This window comes from Protopterus annectens, chromosome 1.part1 (genome assembly GCF_019279795.1).
Source record: "Protopterus annectens isolate FY-2018-M chromosome 1.part1, PAN1.0, whole genome shotgun sequence".
Taxonomy (NCBI): domain Eukaryota; kingdom Metazoa; phylum Chordata; order Ceratodontiformes; family Protopteridae; genus Protopterus; species Protopterus annectens.
The window spans coordinates 1,547,201,498-1,547,227,198 of NC_056726.1; the positions used below are offsets into that span (position 1 = coordinate 1,547,201,498).

General features: G+C 44.5%; 1 protein-coding gene across 1 annotated transcript in view; it reads right to left on the minus strand.

Moving 5' to 3' along the window:
• DNAJC8 (DnaJ heat shock protein family (Hsp40) member C8) overlaps positions 1-25,109 on the minus strand; it is a 411,176-nt gene extending 386,067 nt beyond the window's left edge. Inside the window, exon 1 of the mRNA XM_044083052.1 lies at positions 24,981-25,109. Within this exon, the coding sequence (XP_043938987.1) occupies positions 24,981-25,049 (69 nt within the window). The 5' untranslated portion in view covers positions 25,050-25,109. The remainder of the gene's footprint in view (positions 1-24,980) is intronic.
• Between the last annotated feature and the right edge of the window lie 592 nt (positions 25,110-25,701).

Sequence of the window (25,701 nt, forward strand, 5' to 3'; positions counted from 1 at the left end):
CAGGGCTATCAACAGCACTCCAGCACTACCAAGTTATACCTCATACCATGCTTTTCAGGCCCAAAACTTGCACAAAACCACAAAAGGAGGGGGTGTATTGATATTCATCCAAGATACCCACACCTCCAGGTTGGTGGCAAAGCACCAAACATCAGAGACTATCCATATGCAAGTAACAATGGGTAAAACTGCCTTCCGGGTTATAGCCTGCTACAGACCACCCTCACAAACACAAGAACCGCACTTGGCCTTCCTGAAAACAGTTGGAAATATGTAGGTCTGTCCATACACCATTATACTGGGTGGGTTAAACTACCCAAACATAGACTGGGAGCATGACTGTAGCTCCAGCACCCTAGCCCACAGATTACTGGAATTTATATACCAATATGCTATGGAACAACTTGTTACCACTCACACAAGAGGGGAAAACATACTGAACCTGATCATCACCAACATGGGGACTATATGCTCCAGACCAGAAGTGTATCCCTCACTGGTAAGATCAGACCATAAACTAATCTCACTGGATATTCACATCCCAAGGCCACCCCCTGCACAGAAGAATACAGTCAGCAACTCATGTAAAGCATGTTCACACTCCTAATAAATGATGTGGAAACCTTCAAAGCCCCCAGGCCTGTTGAAAATATGGACCAGACTGCAGCTACCTGTATAAAGGCATTCTATGGACACCTTCAGGAATGCATGGATCATGCAATCCCAAATAAAAGCAAGACCCAATCCTCCAAAGGCAGACGTCCTGTGTGGTGGACACCAGCCATAAACAAACTATACAATAGAAGGATGAAGCTACTAAATGATACAACAAACTCCCAAAATGTGAAGGCATCACAGATGAGTATTAGACGAAAACTACAGGCACTCATAAGATTGTCTAAGGCCATCTTTGAGAGCAGATTCCACAAGACAGCGAGGATAATCACAAGGCTTTCTGTAGTTATGTTAGAAACCTGGGTGGTAATTCCCAGATATGCTCAGAGGTAGTCCAAGATGTCACAAGAAATACCAAACACACAGACATTGCCAACATCCTAGTGGACAGGTTCACTGCTACCTTTTCCCCCCCTCCACACCAAAAGGGCAAATATCTCTCCCAGCAGAGTGCTGCCCCCCTGACATCTCAGATGCTCAGGTAAGAGCTGCCCTCTCCAAAGCAATAAACACTGCATCAATGGGACCAGAAAGTGTCCCAGGCTGTGTCCTACATGAACTCCAAGAAGAGCTACACCCAGACATAACACTACTGTTCAATCCCAGCCTTACTACACAATATGTGGCCAAAGAGTGGTGTACAGCAACAGTGGTCCCTCTACATTTAGGTGGTGCCTTAACGGATCCTGGACACCCTAGCCCCATAAATCTGAATAGCTTGGTCTGCAAAGCTATGGCAAGGATCATCATGAACCTCATAAATATAGATATTGGGGACCTACAGACACTTCATCATACACAGTTTGGCTTTGTTAATGGCAGATCCTGCCTCTCAAACCTGTTTGATTTCTTTGAAACAGTCACCAAGGCCACTGTCAAGGGGAAGGTGGTCTACACAGCCTACCTGGACCTTGCATAAGCCGTTGATACAATACCCCACTTGTGCATTCTAGGGGAAGGTGGTCTACACAGCCTACCTGGACCTTGCATAAGCCTTTGATACAATACCCCACTTGTGCATTCTAGGGAAGATCACCAGTGTACATATTAACCCCTATGTCACTACAGATATTGCACAGTGGCTCAAGGGCAGAACACACATGGTTAGAATTGCTGGAGCCATGTCAGCCTCAAAACCAGTTACAAGTGGTGTCCCACAAGGCTCAGCCCTGGGATCTGTCTTGTTCAGTATATATTTATCAGAGGTACAGGCCAACATGGAAGGACTGTGGCTGAGCAAGTCGCAGATGACTGCAAACTGGACGCCATAATCACCTCTCCAGCCAACACACCCATCCTCCAAAAGGGCCTCTTAGAAACAGACGATTTGTGCCACAGCCATGGCCTCAAGCTGAATGCCAAAAAGTGTATAGTCATCCCCTTTGGCAAAAACAAAGTGACCACAAAGTACCACATATGTGTTAATCCATTAAGTGCAGACGAAGGAATTATGGACCTTGGGGTACACAAGTTGATAGCATTCTCTCATTTGACAACCACATGGCCAAAGTGGTTAGGAAAACATTTTATATAGGCCACCTCATCATGAAGGGATTCACATGTAGATCAGTGGTGGACATTGTGCCTCTTTACTCATCCCTCATTATGCCCATAATTGACTACAATGCCCCTGTCGGCATGCACCTTACCAGACACCTGCAGCAACTGGAAAGACCACAAAAGTACCTCAACAAGAGGATCAAAGGGCTCAAACAGATGCCACATACTGACTGGTTAAAGAAACAGCAGCTCTACTCAGTGGCATACTGCCTCTTCATAGGCAATCTGTGCCTGACATATAAAGCCATGTCAAACCCTGACTTAATGGTCATGCTGCACCTCAGAATATCCAGATCCCATCAAGCTACACGCCGGAAAGACTTGAACCTCAGGAGTGATATACATAGGACATGCTGGAGGGACACATTCATAACTCAGAGGCTCCCTTCACTCTGGAATATTATCCCAATAGAGGTTAGGCAGAGTCACTCAGTTACTGTCTTCAAGAGGAATATTAATGACTGGATGGGACATTGTAGGGTTACCCTGGGTATCACTTATGTGTCACTGTTAGACAGAGGCACAGTATACTAACTTGGAAAAGGGCATAGCAAGACAGATTTATAATGCATGGTGAAAGCCACACACATTCTGGCTAGGTTTATAAATGCCCTAGGGCAGATGGCCTAGTATGAACCTATGTATCTTGTTCACCATTGGCCCTATGTGCTGTTAATCACCAATGCACTCTCAATACTATGGTAGCATGTGCAAAGGTCAGTTGTTAGTCACCTTTATGGTACAGTTGTGGAATATGTGTCATGTAGTAATGTCACAGCTGCCACATATACACAGTCAACCCTATCCTCTACCCATGGATGTACAACACATCTATGAGATGGAAACACGTAGCCAAACTGTGGACTAAGCACTCTGAACCCAGTACTGGCATAACCTGTCAGGTGGCATGAAATACTACAGTGACTGCAATACAAGCACGGGAACACACAGGGCCATTCGTGGAGCCCAAGAATGGCATCCTGCCTGAGTGGCAGACACCTCTGCAGCTGGCACACAGGCATACGTTAGGCCTGAACACAGCACGCATAACACATAGCACACAAATCCTGTGCGCCAAACAAGCACAGTCTGTACAGCTATACAACACTACTGCTGCAGTTGTGTTAGGTACTTTTATTGTCCAGTACAGTGAGGTCATGCTCACCAGGCTGGACAAGGTGAAAGTCACAGTGATATGCTCATGGGGCACTATGGTCCATCACATAACACAAGCATACAGGTCAGTCAGATGCATGGACACATATGACTCAGTCATTGTATATGCCACTACAGCTGATGTGTGATGTCCCTCACTGGAATACATGATAGGGAACATGGAAGGGCTCACTGAGCAAGTGGCACAGGCTGGTAGAACCCTGACCTTGGTTGGCATCATACCCTCAGCAGGAATGCTGACATATTACTGAACGCTAATGAATTACTGTAGCTACAACACCCTAGCTGAAAGGTTCTTAGCATGCGGTCACTGCATTGCTATGGAACAACTTCTTACCACTCCCACAACAGGTGGAAACATGCAGCACCTCTTCATCAACAACATGTAGACTATATGCCCCAGACCAGGTGTGTATCCCTCACTACTAGGTTGATAGCATCTACATCTCACACTGTATATACACATCCCACATGCAGCACCTGCACAGAAGACCACAGTCATAATGTTACCCAGTGCAAATACCATGTATTCACATGTGGCAGGCATCACACATGGTAACTATTGAAGGTCACAGGTACATATGTGTATTTGGCACACACATACATCATGTGTGCATTGCCATAACTGGTTTAATCGATGTCATGCATTATTGTGAGAAACAACCCGCACACATGGGCATTCTGTGTGAGCAAAACACACGTGACATGTCTGGAATCAAAAGCCATAAATAATTGTGATATTGTTTAGAAAGGGGTATGTGCATCCTGTAGTGAGTTTTCCCAGTTGCCAAAAGGGATGTTTCTTACATACACACTAACCCCCCTTCACACACACTTGCCACTTGCTGGATTCAAACCCCTACCAAACTATGTTATAACACTAGAGACAGACGCATTAGCAGAGCGCGCTATTCGCATTACTGGGAGATTTCTTTTCTCCTGATATACTTATAGGGTGCTGACATAATCAGTGTTTAGAAAGGGGAATGGGCATCCTGTGGTGTGTTTTCACAGTTGCCAAAAGGGATGTTCCTTTCATACACACTTACACACACACTAACCCCCCTTCACACACACTTGCTGGATTCAAACCCCTACCTAACTATGTTATGACACTAGAGACGGACGCATTAGCAGAGCGCGCTATTCCGATTACTGGGAGATTTCTTTTCTCCTGATATACTTGTAGGGTGCTGACATCATCAGTGTTTAGAAAGGGGAATGAGCATCCTGTGGTGTGTTTTCCCAGTTGCTAAGAGGAACATTACCCTCACACAGACCACAAATCACCCACACACACACACACACACACACACACTCTGGATAAGCTGTCATTCCCTAGGGCAAACAGCCTAGTGTTGACCTCTACACCCATATGTTTAACTGTCAGATGCACATTATTTGGTGCTGATAGCAGTGTTTGCAGGTCTTTATTGCCATAACATTACCTGTTTGTATGAACAACTTGTGTATCTGTGGACGATGTTTGCATATGGGGGACATCCACTATATCATGTATGTCTCTGTAGTCATTTAAGTGTGAGCACTGGTCAGATTGCTATAATGCTGTTGGTTACTGGAATAACACATACATATACCAGATATATGTGGCAAAATGCTAAACTGATATTTGGACTATGTGTGAGCATGCCCAGTTCAGCCTTCCCATGGCATGTTGTGTGAAAGATGTCTCATTTATCAAAGTGTGTGAGCATGCCCAGTGTGAGCTTTCCATATGTTGAACTCTGCAGCCCATCACATTTGTGGATGAGTGTGAACTTCAACAAATATCTCCTGTTTATGGTCGTGTGTCATGTTGTGTAGTTACTGCACAAATGCTTTTTGTGTGAACACAACAGGGATTATACTGTGCCTGCAGGTTTTGCATGGGATACTTTGCATACAATTGTCAACATCTGTTCATACTGACCTAACACTGCAGTACTGTATAGTGTAGTGGTTCAGTACTTTCACTGTGGTGGACAGTATCCTGGGCTTTAGTCCTATCACTGCTTTACATTTCCATAGTGAGCACAACAGCCTGGTTCGGATCCAGTTGTGCACATCTGCACAAAGGCGGTGCCTCTACGGACCCTGGTAATTACCGCCCCATAAGCTTAACAAGTCTAGTCTGCAAAGCTATGCAGAGGATCATAATGGAGCTCATAAACAAAGATATAGGGGACATGCAGACATTGGACCCGTCCCAGTTTGGCTTTGTCAAGGGCAGATCATGCCTTTTGAACTTGGTCGACTTCTTCAAAACAGTCACTAAGGCCATTGATAAGGGAAAGGCAGTCCATACAGCCTACCTTGACCTTGCAAAGGCTTTCGACAATACCCCACTCGGGTACTGTAGCAAAACGTACCAACTTAAATGTAAACCCATATGTCACAAGATGGGTTGCAAACTGGCTTAAGGACAGGACCCACAGGGTTAGAGTTGCTGGCGCTATGTCAGACTCCAAGTCGGTCACAAGTGGTGTCCCACAGGGCTCGGTCCTTGGCCCCCTATTGTTCGGCATCTACTTCTCATTAGTACAGGCCAACATGGAAGGACTTTGGCTGACAAAGTTTGCAGATGACTGCAAACTGGGCGCCATAGTGGAAAGTGCATCAGACACGGATATCCTTCAGAAGGGAGTCACGGAAACTGATAGCTGGTGCCAGAGCCATGGCCTGAAGTTAAATGCCAAAACATGTATAGTCATACCCTTCGGGAAAAGCAAGGTAACCCCAAGCTACCATATAGGTGGCAATCCTCTAAGCACAGAAGAGGTTATCAGGGACCTGGGGACCCAGGTTGACAGTGGCCTTTCTTTTGACACTCACATTGCTAAAGTGGTTAGAAAGACCTTCTACACTGCCCACCTGATCATGAAAGGATTCACATCCAGATCTAGTGAGGTCATTGTTCCCCTGTACACTTCACTTATCAGACCAATGATCGAGTACAATGCCCCATTCGGGATGCATCTCACCCGACATCTGCAGCAATTGGAGAGACCCCAAAAGTCCCTCACCAAAAGGATAAAGGTACTCCAACATCTGTCATATGCTGCCAGATTGAAGAAACTCCAGCTCTATCCAGTCGCATACCGTCTGCTCAGAGGTGACATGTGCCTGACATACAAGGCCATGTCCAACCAGGAATTAATGGACATGCTCCACCTCAAAAACTCCAAATCCACCAGAACCACTAGGGCAAGTGACTTAAACCTTAGCAGGGATATAAGTAGGACATGCTGGAGGGATAGATTTATTACTCAGAGACTCCCTATGCTGTGGAATAGAATCCCGGTCCATATGAGGCAGAGCACCTCGCTGGCTCTGTTCAAGAGGAATCTTGACCTGTGGATGGGAGATCGTAGGCTTAGCCCTGGTATCGTCTCTGTGTCACTGCTGGACAGAGGCACAACAAACTAATGGGCACAGTATTGTTTCCATATAAGGGGTGGCGTAAGCCACAAAACTCTGGGCTAGGCTTATAAATGCCTTAGGGCAGATAGCCTAGTATAAACCTATGAACCTATCTGACCATGTTGCATTATGTTCAGATATTAACTACTTACAACAGCCTCGTCCAACATCAGTAGTGTATGCCACAACATAGGCGTACATTGGCAAACACTACCAATGTGCCCTAGGCCATTTCTAATGCTAGTCAGAGAGTGTGTCCTTCAACACATTGTAAGTGTAGTTTGCCATGACATATGTCATGTTTAGTATACTGTGCCTCTGTCTACCCATGACATAACAGTGATACCCAGGGTAAACCTACCATCTCCCATCCACTCATTAAGATTCCTGTTGAGGAGAATCAACGAGTGACTCTATGGATAACCTGTACTGGTAGTTTACTCATGCGGGGGGGTGGCTTCTTATGGATAATGCAGTACAGCTTGTCCTATGTATGTCAGTGCTGGGGTTCAGGTCCCTCATGTGCATAGCTCACTGCCATTCAGATTGTACAAGGTGCAGCATGTTCATTGATTCCAGCTTGGACATGGCTTTCTACATCAGGCACAGCTTGCGTCTGGGTGGCCAGCATGGCAGTGTGTGGAGTTGCACTCTGTTTCATCAGGCAACACATTACATCTGTTCAAGCTCTTTGATACTCCTGGCGGGGTACTGTTGTGGACTTTACAGTTGATGGAGGTGTCTGCTGAGGTACACCCCATAGGGGCTGTTGTAGTGTTGTAATGGTGATGAAGGATAACTGCAGAACCACAATGACCTCCCCTTATGTAGATGCCATAACCTTCATGATTAGGTTGGTATATGGATTGTCTCTGTTAACACTACAGCCACATGTTTGTCCAATGCAGGATATCTATCACCTTGTGTACCCAGGTCTGTCATTACATGTTAAGTATGTAATGGGTTAACACCTATGTGGTAATTGGTGGTCACTTACTGTATATCCACAGAGGTTGACTATACAGTTTTCTCCATTTAACATGCTGACATGGCTATGGCACCAGTTGTCTGTTTCTATGTGGCCCTTTTGTGGGATGCTTGTGTCAGCTGGAGTGTCAGATATGTTGGGCGGTTTGTAGTCCTCTGCAAACATGTTCAGGCACAGTCCTTACATGTTGGCCTGTACCTATGGGGCATATATAAAAGACGGGGAAGGTCCCAGGACCAAGCTTTGTGGGATACCTGTTATATGTGGTTTGTAGTCTGACATGGTTGCAGCATGTCGGACCATGTCAGTTCTGTCGTTGGTCTGGTTTGTAACCCCTCTAGTGACATAGGGGTGTATATATAAGCTGGTGAACATATCTATATTGAACACGTAGGGTATTGTATGGAAGGCTTTGCAAGGTCCAGCTACACTGTGTGGACCACATTGCCCTCATCAGTGACCTCAATTACTGTTTCAACTGAGTCACACATGTTTAGGGGCAGGGTCTGCACTTAATAAACCCACACTGGGTAGGGTCGGGTGTCAATAGATCCCCAATATCTGTATGTCTGCGATACATGCTGATCCTTTCCATAGCTGTGCAGACCAAGCTTCTCAGGATTCTGTGGTGGTTGATTTTAGTATCCATTCAGGCGACATTTCTTGAGAACGACCACTGTTGTTGTACACTCCTCTTTGGGCACATATCCTGTGGTAAGGCTGACATAATGTCAGGGAGGCAGCAGTCTGCTGGGAAAGATATTTTGCATTATGGGGGGGGGGGGTTTGCACTGCACCTGTCAGGATGTATGTTGGCAATACGTGTGTGTGTTTGGTATGTTGTCTGTAATATTTGTGTGATCCAGAGCATATCTGGGAATTCACAACATGCTCCCTACCATCAGTTGCAGCAGCCTTGGGGTTATCCTTAGTGTCCTGTACAATTTGTATCATAATAGGTTCATAGGTTCATACAAGGCTATCCACCCTAGGGCATTTGTAAGCTTAGCCACAGTGTGTGTGGCTTTTGCCACCCCTTGCTATGTGAATATTATGGCCATTTATGATTTACTTAGCTGTGCCTCTGTCTGGACATGACACAGTAAAGACCCCCAGTGTACATCTACAATTATCCATCCATTTTGCAAACTTCCTGTTGAAGAGTCAGTGAGGGGCTCTGCCTAACGTGTAGTGGTATTCTGTTCCAGGGTGTGGAGAGACTCAGGGTTAGGTATCTGTCCCTCCAGCACATCCTATTTGATTATGTGTTGAGGTTGACATTTCTGACTCACACAGCTCCGATGGCTTTGAGTTTTCTGGGGTGGAGCATATCCATTACTTCTGTGTTGGACATGGACTTGTACAACAGACATACAATGCCTCCTGTGTAGGCAGTATGTGACTGCATTCAGCTGTGGTGTCTACAGCCAGGCAGCATATGAGATATATTTGAGACCCTTTCTGACTCTTGGTGAGGTACCTTTGAGGTCTTTCTAACTGCTGCAGGTGCCAGGTAATGTACATCCCAAATGAGGCATTGTACTAAAATATGGTCTGGTAAGGGAACAGTATAGGGGCACAATGACCTTTGTTGACGTAGATGTGAATCCTTTCATGATACAGTGTCCAATATAGACAGTCTTCCTAGCCAAATTGGCGATGTGACTGTCACAGAACAGGTTACTGTCCACTTGTGTCACTAGGTCCCCGATTACTCCTTCCACACATAATGGTTTACCACCTATGTGGTAATTTGTGTGTACCTTGTTTTGTATTTGGTGGTACATTCATACTGTCCACTGTCTTCAGGACAGTGGGGTGGGGTTCCTGTGTGTGAGAGTGTGGTCTGTAGCATGCTACAGACTGTACAGCAGTCTTGCCTACGGTTAGTTGCACATGGGTGGACTGCAATGACATAAGCATTGTCAGTTAACTGGACGTATAGGTGTCTGTGCTGAATATGGGTACTCACCCTCCTTTTATGTTTTGTTCCAGGTTTTGTGGCCATAACACATGATATGTGGTATTACCTGGTAGTGCTGGTGTGCTGTCACGAGGCTTGCAGCAGGTTTCTATCACTGGACAGACATCAATGTTCTCCATACTGGGGAGGGCCTCAGGAGCATGCATATTGAGGTTTACACATCTGGCATTGATCAGCATTACCCTTCTGTTTCTTTCCAGTTTTGTTTTCTATGGTGGTGGGTTAGTCTTTTCGGCCTTGCCTACGAAAGGATCTCTGTAGGTTGCAAAAGCCTTAGGCAATATCCAGATGCTCATGGGTAACAGGTGCAAGCCATCCCTGGAACAGCAGCATGTCTCACTATGGAGTCACCTATTACAACTGTATCAGGCATGTTGTTTCTCCTTCTGTCCTGTGACTGTTTGGCACACCAGCTTTGTGTACTGTGTGTTACATGTGCTATGTCTGGAGGTTGTTTTATTGGGTGTCTGCTTTGGAGGCTTGTGTTGGTGTTGTGTGTTTGTAATTAGGGCCTCTGGGAATGTTTTTGTGTTTATGTGTTTGGTTTACATTCGTTGTAGGTCTATGTGGGACTGGGTTTGTGGTGTATGTGGTTACCTTGTCCTCCTGACTAGTTTTGACAGTACTGATTTGGGGGTGCTCAGGCTGCGGTTTGGCTACCTGGTTGCGTCTATCACATATATTTGTATTTATTGGGGTGAGTTGTTGTTGTGTGTGTACTTGGGACAGGTGTCACATTGCCACTGGATTCACAGATTCTACTTGTTTTGCCTGGCCTTAGTGGATTGTATGTGTGGACACATTTTATTGCCATACTAGTGATCACTGATTACTTCACTTTTATGTTTGATCTATCATGTGGTAGCTTCCTCATTCTCTTCAATGGTTTAGTAATTGCTGGAGTCCAGCATGCCAGATGCCTGGGTGTATGGCATTGTGTCTTGTTGTTATTTATGATTGCAGACTCCAAGCACTCTTGGCTGTGTTCATGGTATGCCTGTATGACATGTTCTGCAGTGTGTCCCATATTCTGGACTTGCACAGGGCCTTTCATGGATTCCACATTGGTTTGTAGGGGTGCAAGCTATGCTTTATACATGTGTTTCACTGTGGTATTCTGGCCAGGGACTGGGGTTGGGATGTGTAACTACAGTGTGATTACTCTATGGTCTGGTCTTACCAGTGAGGGATACACTTCTCATCTTGACATCCAGTACACATATTTCTGATTATCACATCCAGTATGCTTACCCCTCTTGTGGAAGTGTTACATTTTGCATGTCCATTTTGTTTGATGGATTCTGGGAAATTGTCTACAAATGTGTCAGTGCTAGTATAATACAAAGAGTATAGTGACAAACGTCTCAAAAGCTGACTTCACACTTCTTCAGACTGAGATGGTATCCTTTAAGCCCACTGAGCCAGTGGAAACCACAACACACAATGGTGACTCCTTCACAGACTCTTTCTACGGACATCTCCAAGAAAGCATGGACCATGCAATCACAAATAAAACCAAGACCTTCTCCACCAAGGGAAAGTGGCCTGTCTGGTGGACCCCAGCCATAAACAAACTGTATAACAACTGAAGGATACTAATGCAAGACAGAGCTACATCTCCTAAAGGGAAGGCAGCTGTGATCAGCACTAGTAAAAAGTTACATTCTCTCATAAGGGCATCCAAGGTCAACTTTGAGACAAAAATCACCAAAGACAGTTAAGATAACCCCAATGCCTTCTTCAGTTATGTCAGAAACCAGGGTGGGAACCCTCAGATATGCTCAGAGTTGGTACACAACAACATATTTCAGTGACCTGACAGATATTGGCAACATTCTGGCAGACAGGTTCAGTGCAATTTTCCCCCTCCCTCACCCCCAAAAGAAGATAGTTATCACAGCTGAATGTAACCTCACTGTCATCTCAGATGTCCATGTGAGAGCCGCACTCAGCAAAGACAAGAACACAGCATCAATGGGACCTGATGGTATCCCCAGTTGCGTGCTATGTGAACTCCAGAAGGAGCTAAACCCGTATATACAAATGCTATTTAACCTTAGCCTTGCTACAGGATATGTACCTGAACACTGGCGTACAGCAACAGTGGTCCCACTCCACAAAGGAGATGCCTCCACAGACCCTGGGAACTACCACCACACAAGCTTAACCAGCCTTGTCTGCAAAGCTATGGAAAGAGTCATTATGGAGCTCTTAAACAGAGACATTGGTGACCTACAGACCCTTGATCCCACCCAGTTCAGCTTTGTACAGGGCAGATCCTGCCTTTTGTACCTAGTTGACTATTTTGAAACTGTCAGTAGGGCCATTGATGAGGGCTAAGCGGTCCACACAGCCTACCTGCACTTGGCTAAGGCCTTTGACACAATACCCCACTCGGGCATCATAGACAAGCTCAACAGCTGAAATATAAAACCATATGTCACAGGATAGGTTGCAAAATGGCTAAGAAACAGAACCCATAAAGTCGACATTGCAGGTGCCTTGTCAGATTCAAAGCCAGTCACAAGTGGTGTCCCACAAGGATCTGTCCTGGGACCCCTCTTATTTGACATTTACTTTTCAGATGTGAAAGCAAACATAGGAAGGTTGTGGCTGACAAAGTTTGCAGATGACTGCAACCTAGGCACCATAGTGAATACATCAGCCGGCACACACATCCTACAGAATGCCCTCACAAAGACAGATAGCTGGTGCCGGAATCATGTCCTGAAACTGAATGCAACTGATGTGTAGTCATTCCGTTTGAGAGGAACAAAGTACCCACAAATCAATACATAGACAGCAACCCACTGAGTACAGAAAACAAATCAGACACCTGGGGACCAATGTAGATAGTGACCTCTCGTTTGACACCCATGTTGCCAAAGTGGTTAGAAAGACTTTCTATCTTGCCCACCTTATCATGAAGGGTTTTCCATCCAGATCAAAGGAGGTCATTGTACCCCTATACTTCTCCCTTATCAGGCCCATGACTGCATACAAAGCCCCATTTGTATGTACCTCACCCAGCACTTGCAACAGCTGGAGAGACGCCCAGTACCTTACCAAGAGGATCAAGGGTCTACAACACATGTCATATGCTTCCAGACTAAAGGAAATCCAGCTTTATTCAGTAGCATACTGCCTACTTACAGGTGACCTATGCCTGACATACCACGTACAATCAGGATTTGGTGGACATGCTCCACTGCAAGCAATCCAAATCCACCAAAACCATGAGAGCTAAAGATTTGAACCTCAGCACATACATATATAGGACATGCTGGAGGGACAGAGTCATAACTCAGAGGCTTCTCACACTCTAGCAAAGAATCCAAGTTCATGTTAGACAGAGTCCCTCACGGACTCTCTTCAAGAGAAATCTGGACAAGTGGATATGAGATTGTAGGTTTACCCCAGGGGTCCTCCCTGTGTCACTACTAGACAGAGGCACAGTCAAGTTATTCGATTAAGTAAGGGGGTCATAATGTGTCACTACTAAGTCAGAGGCACAATATTCGGAATCTATTCTGTACACTTATTACCACTATAAGGGGTGGCAATAGCCACATCACTATGGCTAGGCTTATAAATGCACTAGGGCAGATAGCCTAGTAGTAAACTATGAAACTATGGTGTATGTGTAGGTATTGTCAGTCAAGCAATATAATGTGGTTTGGGGGGCTTGATATCTTCCTGTATTCCAACATAGGCCTGGTGCAGTTCCTGCTATTAGGACAGTGGTCTGCAGCAAGCTATATAGTAGTAGGCAGTTTTAGCCATTGGTATTTGACCATGGCTAATCCATGTTGCTTCTTGTTGTGGTACCAACATGGGGTGTGGTTATCCATGACATTTATTGCTAGTCACCCTCGTTTTGTAGCTTGTTCCATGTTTTTGCAGCTGTACATCACTGTATGAGGTGTGACCTGGTAGTGTTAGGGTGCTGATGTGGGCTTTGACCCAGTTTTCTATTACAGCACTGATATCTACATTCTCTATACTGTGTGCGTTTACACTGCACGCATCTTGCTGTTTATACTTCTGGCATTGGGTAGCATTACATCTAGGTTCCTATCCCTTGTGGTACCTATGAAGGTGGGTTTGTGTTTTTGTGGTTTACGATTGGTGAGGGTGGATGTTAGTCAGGGTCCTCAGGTGTGCATATGGTACATGGTGTTACATTACTTAACACATGGCATTCATGCCTCAGGTGGTGCTGCAGGGCTGCCTCTGTCGGATGCACATACTACACTCCCTGTACATGTTTGGAAGCAGGTTGTGTCATGTTAGGCGTCCCTGTTACTATCTGAGTGACTCGGAGAGAGTATCAGTCCCAGTGTACCTACTGAGCCACTGTATGTGCTATCCGTTGCCTCTTTGCCAAGGCCAGGGCATACTGGGCACGCCTCCTTCTGCCTACTGGGGCAAGGTCAGGTTGTTCCTCCTCCGAGTCACCCTCTGCCTGTGGTGGCCTTGGCAATGGTGGGGGTATGTTTGGCCCAGCCCTATGCTGGTCCTGCTGCAGCTGTTTCCGCAGGATCATATTATGTAGCATAGCACATATCATGATCATTTGGGTACATGTAGTTGGTGTGTACTGCAAGGCTCCACCAGATGTGTCCAGACACCGGAACCGTGACTTGAGCAGCCCACACACGTGCTCTATGACATTACGTGTTTGTGCGTGTGCCTCATTATGGCATTCCTGTTCGGGTGTGTGTGCATTTCTGATGGGTGTCATCAGCCACGGCTCAAGTGCATAACCTGCATCCCCCACTAGGTGTCCATGTGGGAAGTCCCCACTGGCAAATGATTGGTACAGCTGCGTCAGATGCCAGATGTGGGAATCGTGGTAGCTCCCAGGGCAGCCAGCACACACATTCATTATTATGCCCTGGGCATCACACACGACCTGGCAGTTGATGGAGGAGAATCCCTTGCGGTTAATATAGGCTCTACCCCGCTCACCGGCTGGTGCTGCGTATGTGCGTGCAGTCTATTGCACCCAGTACCTCAGGGTATCCCGCTATTTGCTGGAAGAGACGCATATTGCTGGCCAATACCTCACGGGCATTGGGGAAATATACATGATCACCGACATGTGCTGACATGGCATCCAGGAACTGGTGCAGTACCCTGGAGGCTGATGCCTGTGATATCCCCATCATATCACCAGTTGGTCTCTGGAAGGTACCTGTTGCTAGTATTCTTAGGCCAACACATACCTTGGTTTCCACTGGGATGGGTTCCCCTCTGTTGGTTGTGTGTGTGAGACATGGCCTGCACAGCTCAACAATTTGCTGCAGAAGGTCTCTGTCCACTCTGTAGCGCTCTACTATCTACAGCTCATGTAACCCATGGTAGGTGACCCTGGGCCTGTATACTCTCCTCCTTCTCCTCACTCTGGGTTGTCTGTCAGCATCTGCATTGTCACCACCCTCAGCAATTCGCCTATGCCTGATTATAACAGCTATGGCAGCCCCTAGCATTTCTGCTCCGAGTTCAGCTTTTTTCAGTTTTCAATTCTGATAGCTTACTCCTTTCTTGCAGTATCTCTTGTGAGAAACAGCCTGCACTGCTGTTTGCAGTGTTTTAAGTGCTGGGTTGGGCTTCTAGTCTGCCTGTGTAATTGCCTTCTTCCAATTGTTTCCACCAATTAACTCCAGCAGTATCCTCTGGCAGCTTCCTTGTATTCTGGTTGTTTCCTGTTTCCTCTCTGTTTCCTCAGGGGGAGCAATGTGCACACCAGCTTAAGCACGCTCACAGTTACTTAAACGTGCGCACACATCCTTACACGGTGTGGACTTGGCTGATTCATGGTAAAACGCGCGCACATTGCCTTACACACGTGCACGCCCGCGCAAACAGTTGTAAACGGTTTGCAACACGCTCCCACATGTTGAACCTGCCTTACACGCGCGCATGCGCGTATATCAAGAAAGTTTGAGTGTAGGAACAGTGTGCACCCTCTATTTCTTGACTTTCCTAGTGTTCTGTTGGGACACACCTCTCTCCCTGATGTCTGTCTGTCATCTGTCACGTTACACTGCCCTCCAATGTGATACACTTATTTCTATCATTCCCCCCCGTGATGTCACCTACCTCTTACTCTATTCCTCCCCATCATTCCCCCCCCGTGATGTCACCTACCTCTTACTCTATTCCTCCCCCTTCTGTAACTCTTACACTACTCAGAAAGTGCTCATTACCTATGTGGCAGTGTGATTCAGTATTGTAACCCTCATTTACATAGGATTGCCTAGTAATGCTTCCCCCCCGTGATGTCACCCACCTCTTACTCTATTCCTCCCCCTTCTGTAACTCTTACACTACTCCGAAAGTGCTCATTACCTATGTGGCAGTGTGATTCAGTATTGTAACCCTCATTTACATAGGATTGCCTAGTAATGCTTAGTTACACTTATTTCTATCATTCCCCCCCGTGATGTCACCTACCTCTTACTCTATTCCTCCCCATCATCCCCCCCCCCGTGATGTCACCTACCTCTTACTCTATTCCTCCCCCTTCTGTAACTCTTACACTACTCAGAAAGTGCTCATTACCTATGTGGCAGTGTGATTCAGTATTGTAACCCTCATTTACATAGGATTGCCTAGTAATGCTTCCCCCCCGTGATGTCACCCACCTCTTACTCTATTCCTCCCCCTTCTGTAACTCTTACACTACTCAGAAAGTGCTCATTACCTATGTGGCAGTGTGATTCAGTATTGTAACCCTCATTTACATAGGATTGCCTAGTAATGCTTAGTTACATCTCTTACACTGAGCTTGCCCCCCTTGGCAACCACTACACAGTGGCCATATTGTTTTTGGTCTGCTAGTCCCTGCATTGTCATTCCATGTAATACATAAAACCCACAATTGTGGGCTTATAAGCTTCGGTTTTCACTTTTAGGCAGCGCACCCCGTTTGCGCGGGTGTGCGCTGCAGTTAAACATCAAAATCCCCGGAAAAAAAAAAAGTTATTTTAAATAATTTTGCAACACTTTTTAATGCCAAATGGCCACATATTTGGCCATTGGCATGCTAGAGAACACATATGCACCCTTTATTTGGAGCCGACATAGCTCCATTGTCAATTTTGCAGAAATGTACTCAGTTGTCAGCTGAGTACATTTCTGCAGCTAAAACGTCCGTTACACGGACTGCTTTGGGCTTCCTGGATCGCTCAAATACCTCATTTGCATATCTTTCAGCTGCAAATGAGGTATTGAGCATTTCCACGCCCAGTCTGTGTAAGAGACGTTTTAGCTGTCTCTTACACGGAGGTTTGGGCTGTTCCTGGATCGGGAGGCTTACACGGAGGCTTACACTACTCTTAAACTCCGTGTAAGCCTTCGTGAATCCTGCCCCTCAATATTCCACTCCAACACCATGCAGAAAATCTCCTACAATACAGCATACAATGAAACAAAGTGAAATGGGTACTCTTAGACAGACTTCTGTAACACAGCCCGGACATATGCAACAAAATCTACTTATCAGCCTTGCATCACAACAGGATATAACTGGAACAGGTTATGGACAGGACCTGGAACAACAGCAGAACATTACGGACAGGACCTGCCGTACAACTTAAAGCAACAACAGAACAGTAGAGTGGAGAGTCAGGGAAGGAATACAAAATACAGAAAACAGCGGCAGTAATGGAAGTAATACAGTACTGGCAAACAGGCAGGGTCCGAGCCACAATTATGGTCTATGAAGACAAAATAATGTAAAATGATACATGCAGTACCACACCAAGGCTATGGTACATGTCAGACATTACCTACACAGATCAGAAGGTGGATAGAGCACTTTAATCACCACCTGCATAGACAAGAAAAATCAGGAACAGCTTTCGACAACACTAAGGCAGGATAGAGTCACAAATGAACACCCAAGACAGACACATTGGGAAATTATCAGAAGTTAAGGATCACATCCTCCATTATGTTGGCTTGGAATGTCACAGCAGGATCCATTCCATGGCTGGTAATGGGTATTCCAAATTACCACTATATTACGTTTGTTTGTTTGTCTTTCAGCTTTTCCCGGTTAGGGGTCGCCACAGCAGAACTCCGGTCCGCTAATGATTGGCAGTAGATTTTCATGAACGCCGAGGTGCCAGCTCGACGCCCAACCTTCAACGAAGGCACGTCCATTTCCATTTACGCATGTCTTTCGAACGCCACCCAACCGCGGGGAGGACATGCAGACTCCACACAGAAGGCACTCCCCGCACTCCAGCTGAGAATCAAATGGGAGAACCTCTTGCTGTGAGGCAACAACGCTACCGCTGCACCACCGCAGCATTACCTAAAAATCAAACTAAAGGATTGCACACAACTGCAAACCCAACATACCTGAAATGAACACAAGTGTCATTTCAGCCCCCAAATTCAGCTCAAAGTAAATGAAACGTACTGAAATATATTTCATAAACTAAACTCTAAAATCAAGTCGGGATGATAATAACGGTTTACTATCAATATATCGAAAATTAACAGTACGAATAAGAAAAGTGTTTTATCGAAAGTATAACTAACCTAATAGCCCCACTGTCGAAAAATAGCTGTTAATGCCGAAAATGTCAACAACAACATTTTACGGCATTAACAACATTGCCACCCTTGCCGTAACTCCCTAATCCCTACACCTAACATCCCATTTATGCAGGTGGGCAAGCCCCCCTGCACCCCCCTATCCCTTAACTTAATATTCCAACTCCGAGATCGCACTACAGTTGGGAAAAGGATGCATTTCCCTAACCGCACCGTACAGCGATCCCTTTACAAGAGCAAACGTGATATTTGCAAATTCACAGTCCATTTGCAAATATGACGTTCGCTCATGTAACCTGCACACACATGAAGTATTTGAACATCTGTAGTTTGAATACTTCATAGCCGTGCAATTGCACGGCGACATTTCAATGGTAAACCGATAACGCATATGTAAATAAATATAAAAAGTCACCAAACCACTGCCAACCTCTACATAAAAAGCAGCAAAACGGTGTAAACAGAAACAGTGGCTAGCCTCTGTGTAGGTGTAATATACAAGAACATCTCCATCTGCAAGATATGACTGACTTAAGTGTAGCCCAGGGTCTTGCCATTCTTCTTTGGCAGCAGTAATTCCTCAGATCTGTCAAACCAACGCCATTACTCCCCATATCACCACTGTCTACCTGTCTTCCTCTTCCATTCTACTCAAAATTCCTCCAAGAAACGGGACACATCCAGATCATCTTTCTTCCAACTCGTATAACCTCGTGTTTGTATATGTGACTGGCCCCCTTGATATTCATGCAGTTTTGAGTGTACCCATATTGACTGGCAGGCAAGTGAAATTTTACAAATTGAAGTCACTGCTCTACATACTAACACTAGACGCTCTGCACATGTATGTTTTTAAAATAAGAGAAATGCATTAGATTAATTTATCAAAATTAATAGATTTAATTAACAACTGCAGGAAACACTTTGGGGGAGCAGTTGGGGGGGTAAATAAGACAGAGGGATCAAGCTGGGAAAGATGTGCAGCAGGTTAGGATAACAAAGGACAACGAGGAAAACTTCCAAGCGAGGAAAGTATGTTGAGCAGATGGAAAGAGTACTTTGAGGGGTTGACGAATGGAGAGAAATAGAGAGAGAGAGAAGGATGGATGACGTGGGGATAGTGAATCAGGAAGTGCAATGGATTGGCAAGTAAGAACAGTTATGAAGAGGATGAAGAATGGAAAAGCTGTTGGTCCAGATGACATACCTGTGGAAGCATGGAGATGTTTAGGACAGATGGCAGTGGAGTTTCTAACCAGATCATTTAACAAAATTTTGGAAAGTGAGACGATGCCTGAGGAATGGAGAAGTGTATTGGTACCGATTTTTAAGAAGGGCGATGTGCAGAGCAGTAGTAACTACACAGGGATAAAAAAAGATCAGCCACAGCATGACGTTGTTGGAAAGAGTGGTGAAAGCTAGGTTAAGAAGGAAGGTGATGATTAGTGAGCAGCAGTATGGTTTCATGCCAGGAAATAGCATGTCTGCTCTAAGGGTTTTGATGAAGTATAAAGAAGGTCAGAAGATGTTGCAGTGTGTCTTTAGGGACTTAGAGAAAGCATACAACAGGGTACCTAGAAAGGAGTTGTGGTATTGTATGAGGAAGTCGGCAGTAACAGAGAAGCATGCAAGAGAGGTACAGGATATGTACGAGAGCAGTGTGACCAGTGGTGAGTTCAGTAGTAGGAGTGACAGATGCGTTCAAGGTGGGGGTGGGATTACATCAAGGATCAGCTCGGAGCCCATTCTTACGGTGATGGACAGGTTGACAGATGAGATCAGGCAGGAGTCCCCGTAGACTATGACTTTTTCAGATGACATTGTGATTTGTAGTGAGAGTAGCGAATAGTAGTGAGAGTAGCGAATAGAAAGAGTAGACCCCGGAGAGGTGGAGATATGCTCCAGAGAGGAGAGGAATGAAGGTCAGCAGGACTAAGACAGAATGTGTGTGTGAAAATGAGAGGGTGAACAGAGGAATGGTGAGGATGCAGACACTAGAGTTGGCAAAGGTGGATGAGTTGAAATACATGGGATCAACAATTAGTAACGGTGAGTGTGGAAGAGAGGTGAAGAAGAGAGTGCAGGCAGGGTGGAGAAGAGTGTCAGGAGTGATTTGTGACAGACTGGTACCAGTAAGAGTGAAAGGGAAGGGCTACAAGATGGTAGTGAGACCAGCTACGTTATATGGGTTTGAGACAGTAGTACTGACGAAAAGACAGTTGCCAGAGCTAGAGGTGACAGAGTTAAAGATGTTAAGATCTGCACTGGGTATGACGAAGATGGACAGGATTAGGAATGAGTACATTAGTGAGTCTGCTTGGGTTTAACAGTTTGAAGACAAAGCCAGAAAGGCGAGATTGCATTGGTTTGGACATTTGCTGAGGAAGGATGCTGGGTATATTGGGAGAAGGATGCCAAGGATGGAGATGCCAGGTAAGAGGAAAAGAAAAAGGCTTAAGATAAGGTTTATGGATGTGGTGAGAGAGGACATGCAGATGGTTGGTGTGACAGAGCAAGATGCAGACGACAGGAAGAAAATGGAAACAGATGATCCGTTGTGGTGACCCTAACAGGAGCAGCCAAGAGAAAAAGTACTCCATGACTAAGGAAAAGTTGAAAAATTAAACCTTCATTGCAAGAGGGCTGAGCTGACCCACAACAAAAAGTTGTACACACATACATATACACTTAGCTTGTAATTATGCAGTTTGGATTATATCTACCATAACCCAGGGAGACTAGCTGGATAATACCTTCTGGTTCGTGTGGGACATCCAAGATATTAATTAGTTCCAAGTTACACATTTCAGCAACTGAATCTAGCAACCATTTTCCCCTTGCCAGTACCCACCAATAAACTTTACCTTCTCTCTCAAGGAGAGTTAGGCCAGTCTGATTTTGCAAATACCGATCCAGTTATCCAGGTTCCATTTGAAAAAAAAAAAAATGAAAAAAGAAGGTGCTTCACACTGCCTACTTTGCAAGTAGAGAAAATTCCAGAGAAAGGAGTGGCACTGCATAATAAGCCTCTCTCTCCACTTTTTTTAATTTATCTGCTGGCAAAGATTCAGATCCCCGATTCTGGGATTTGCGGGACTAAGACATCAAGGCCCAATGAGTCCTTCACGACAAGGAAAGCAAGGCATAGATCTCAGCTTAATAAAGGGATAGTACTTCCATTATTTTCTGGTAGCCTAAGGTTTTTAAGCCAATGATGACATTAGTTAGAAACAAGTGGGGTCTTTCTATGTTTCAATATCTCTACAGATGTACACCCCAAAGCATGAAATATATTAAATAGATGGACTACTCATTGCTGAATATAAAGGAGACAATGACATCTTTAGATATGGATGACCATATGGATAACCCTCTGGCAACAGCTTAACTAAAGTAGAAAAACTCTCTTGACTTTTGCTGTTACATGACGATAAAAAAAAAAAAAAAAAAAAAAAACAAATTATTTTTTATTTAATGTTTGTTTACCAGGAAAGTCCATCTGGGACTGTGCTCATTTTCAGCAGGGACCTGGGGAGAAATGATCCGGATGCATGTCTTTGGAATGTGGAAGGAAACTACACAGAGGAAACCCATGCAAACACAGGGAGGACATGTAGACACTGCACAGAAACACCCCAGCCAAGAACTGAACCAGAGAACCTCTTGCTGTGAGATGATAACTCTAACTGCTGCACCACTGTGTCACCTCAACCTGAACTGCAAGGGCCCCCTTAAACGGTGTAAAAAAATCATTTCTTTCTGCAACTAAACTGAAGGAGTTATTAAAACTATTTATAACAGTGTTATTACAATGCACTATGCACATTCTGTTACAAAAACGCTTACCAAGGACGTCCTTTACCACTGGTGGAACCTAAAAAAAGTTACATAGGTGTTAAGTTTCTGGTATTGTAAAAAGTTAGTGCAATGAGCACCTTAATGTTGTGGGGTGGGGGGGTCTCTCATTAACGTAACGTCAGTGTCTGTGATGAGGACAAAACTGTTCACACTGCCTACCTAGACCTGGCCAAGGCACCTGACAACACCCCACCTACGCACTGTTGACAAGTCAAGAGGTTAGATGTAAACCCTTATGTCACCCGGTGGGCACCCAGCTGGTTAACAAACAGGACCCAAAAAGTCCACCTCTACAAAGAGGCCAGTCACAAGTGGAGTCCCTCGGAGACTGGTCCTGGGACCACTCCTTTTTGGCATTTACTTCTCTGAAGTTAAAGCCAATATCAAGGGTCTGGCTGACCAAATTTATTTACTTATTGACATTTGTTAACCGGGTTAGTCCAGCTGGGTTAGAAACCCATTTTCAGTGGCGACCCAGGAAGAAAAACTCCAGTTAGAGATATACAACATAAATCTAGTTACATTCAGTGTAAGTTTTACAGAGATAAATGAATGTAACCAACTGTACATTTGTTTAACATTTTGCAACAAAAAAAGATTCTATTTAGTCTAAGATTCCCATTTAGTCTACAATATGAGAAGGTTGTGAAGTAATGGTAAAGCAAGGTCCAGGTACATCTAGAAATCTGTTAGCCATATGTAAAGAATAAAGCCAAGAGAGAAAATCTGCTAGTCATATCTAAAGATGAAGCCAAAAGAGGAGCAAGATATATACATAATAGGAAGAGTACAGGAGGGAATAAGAGTAGGACAGTATACTAGCATGAAACCTTGTATATGTAAAAATATTTAGAGATGAATAATCTCCTGTGATTACAAAGTGTATTTGCATACGACTGGAAATTTGGAGCAGTCATAGAATCCTCCACCTACATTAATGTTCTACAGGAAGGGCTAACACAGACAAATAGTGTGTCAGAGCCATGGACTAAGACTAAATGCCAAGAAATGCATAACCACGGACTAAGACTAAATACCAAGAAGTGTGTAATAGTAGCCTTCGGGAAGTCATACACCCCCTAGTAACTATCATACATCCCAAAGAGTCAACTTAGCAGTCAAGTACTTGGGGACACAGACACTAATCCAGGCTTTAACTATCACTCATCTAATGTAGTGAAGAAATTATTCTATTGTATCAAGGTCCAAAGAGGTCAATGCTGAATACTGTAGAACAAACAGACCTATCAATTACAATGCCCCCTTGGGTATATTCCTAGCCAGGTACATCCAACAACTGGAATGCCCACAGAGGTTCCTCACTAAAAGAATACAGTGAGTAAGTAACAAGTCATGTGCAGATTGTCTCAAAGCCCTGTCCATGTATTCTGTCTCCTGCAAGTGGCGGAGGTTTGATCTATGCCTCAGACCCCACCTTGATGGACCTCCTGCATATCCGCACAACAAACAGAGCCAGAATTACCAATTCTAAATATGCAAAAGAGCCAGAATTACCAATTCTAAATATGCAAACATTGCCTGCGATACAAACAAGACCTTCTGGAGAGACAGTAATGTATTCCAGACACCACCTTCCTCTGGAACAAGCTCCCCCCATCCATGTGAAGCATCGTTCCCCCATCCCAATCCAAGTGTAACTTGGACAACTGGATGGGAAACAGGAAATTCGTCTCTAGCTTGGCACCTACATCTCTAATGGACACAAGTAGCCTGCAATCTGTCAGGCCCTTGCCTGTAAAGATGTCATCTCCCAAGCCCATTTTACACTTATCAAAGGTACCAGAACTTTTCAAGAGATTTGGGATGTATGGCTAGCCTTAGTAACTGTTAGCCTAACAGATACTGCCTGTTAAAGCATCTGATCGACGCCAGACAAACATTTTACATTTGTCTTGGGAAAAAAAAAGTACATACTGCAAGCACTTAAGAAGTCAGTTTATGCAACTCCCGGGCTAACCTACAGTACCTCCATCGGTCTGGTAAAGGCAACTTTACGATGCAGATCAAACTATCGTTCTTCTCCATAAACTTCCACAACCATCCAAAGTACACCAGATGATTCAACAGTGCCCTACTATAGCACAAAAAAAAGAAGCAGTTTGCCCGGAATCCACCAACCATGAAATGCACCTCAGCATCCCAAATGACTTTTCCAAACTGTTGTCACACTATACAGCACTGCTTTCCAGCCATCTTTCCAATTCCACACCTTCAGACTAGCCATAAAACAACAAACAGCGGTCAATTCCAATATGCCAAAAGAAATACAGCATAATAAATCAACAAGTTTACAGTTAAGCCCATGCAAGATCGGATCGCTAAGCAGCACAACGATCCCATATAAACAAATGTGATATAAATATCGGAAGACATTTATGATTAGGAGTGTCAATTAAATTTCAGTATAAACAGACTTTTAGTATGGAATGACTTATGCTCCAAAAAGCTCAACAAGCAATTTGAAAAAAAAAAAAAAAAAAAAACACAAAACCAATGCAAAATACCGTTTGCAAATCCATCCGTAATAACGGAACATGCAAACACAGCCAAACTAACATACTGTAACTGTACGTCTAATGATCTGAACTAAAAACTCTCTCCACCTTTCCAAAACAAAGGCCCTGTTTCGTGTACTACCCACTTCTGACACTTTCTTCCACACAACCTTGAATTTTCAGCATTATGTTTCCAAACTGTGTAGAGGTTTAAAAATAGCAGTAGAACTACCTCACTATAATACGTTTGAAATGCTTCTTCTCCTGCTGGTACCGAGCCTGACTGCTCAGCGTACGCCATTTTTGGATCACGGCAAAAGTACGCAATTGCGCTACCTGATACGTTTTAAGATAGGACATGTAGTCAGCAACAGCTAATATCAAGTAAAGGCTGCGCATTGGAGTCGCGTATTAAAGACGCAATAGGATGGACGAGCGAGGCATTAACCGTGGAGATTTTTATTTTGTTTTCTACTTGCCTTGGTAGCCAGAAATGCCTACTTCACTATATTGTAATTTTCCCCCGCACTGACACATGAAGTAGGAAGGAAGCATTTTCATTTATTTGCCGCAACTATGTTCATGTTTACTTCAAAAACAGTTGCCGCCCAGTCCACCTAACCAGAACTCTCAACGAATCAGGGACAAATAGGATGTTTAAAATATTAGTATTAACGTAAAACACTGACAGAATGTGAATTAATATCCATTTCTGAGGTAAAATAAGTTTTTAACTCTGATGGTTGTAGTTGTTTTAAGTGTAATTCACCTCCTTTCTCCAAATGTTATAAGTTTTCTGAGGGTTTTAGAGGGACAGAACTAAAATTTAAATAAAAAATCACGGACAATTGAGACATCAAGCATCGAGTGTGACATTTTTTATGCAGGTTCCATAGTAATCTCAATATATTATTTAAAGTACAATGTGGGTGTGTGCAAAACTGAATTCTGGG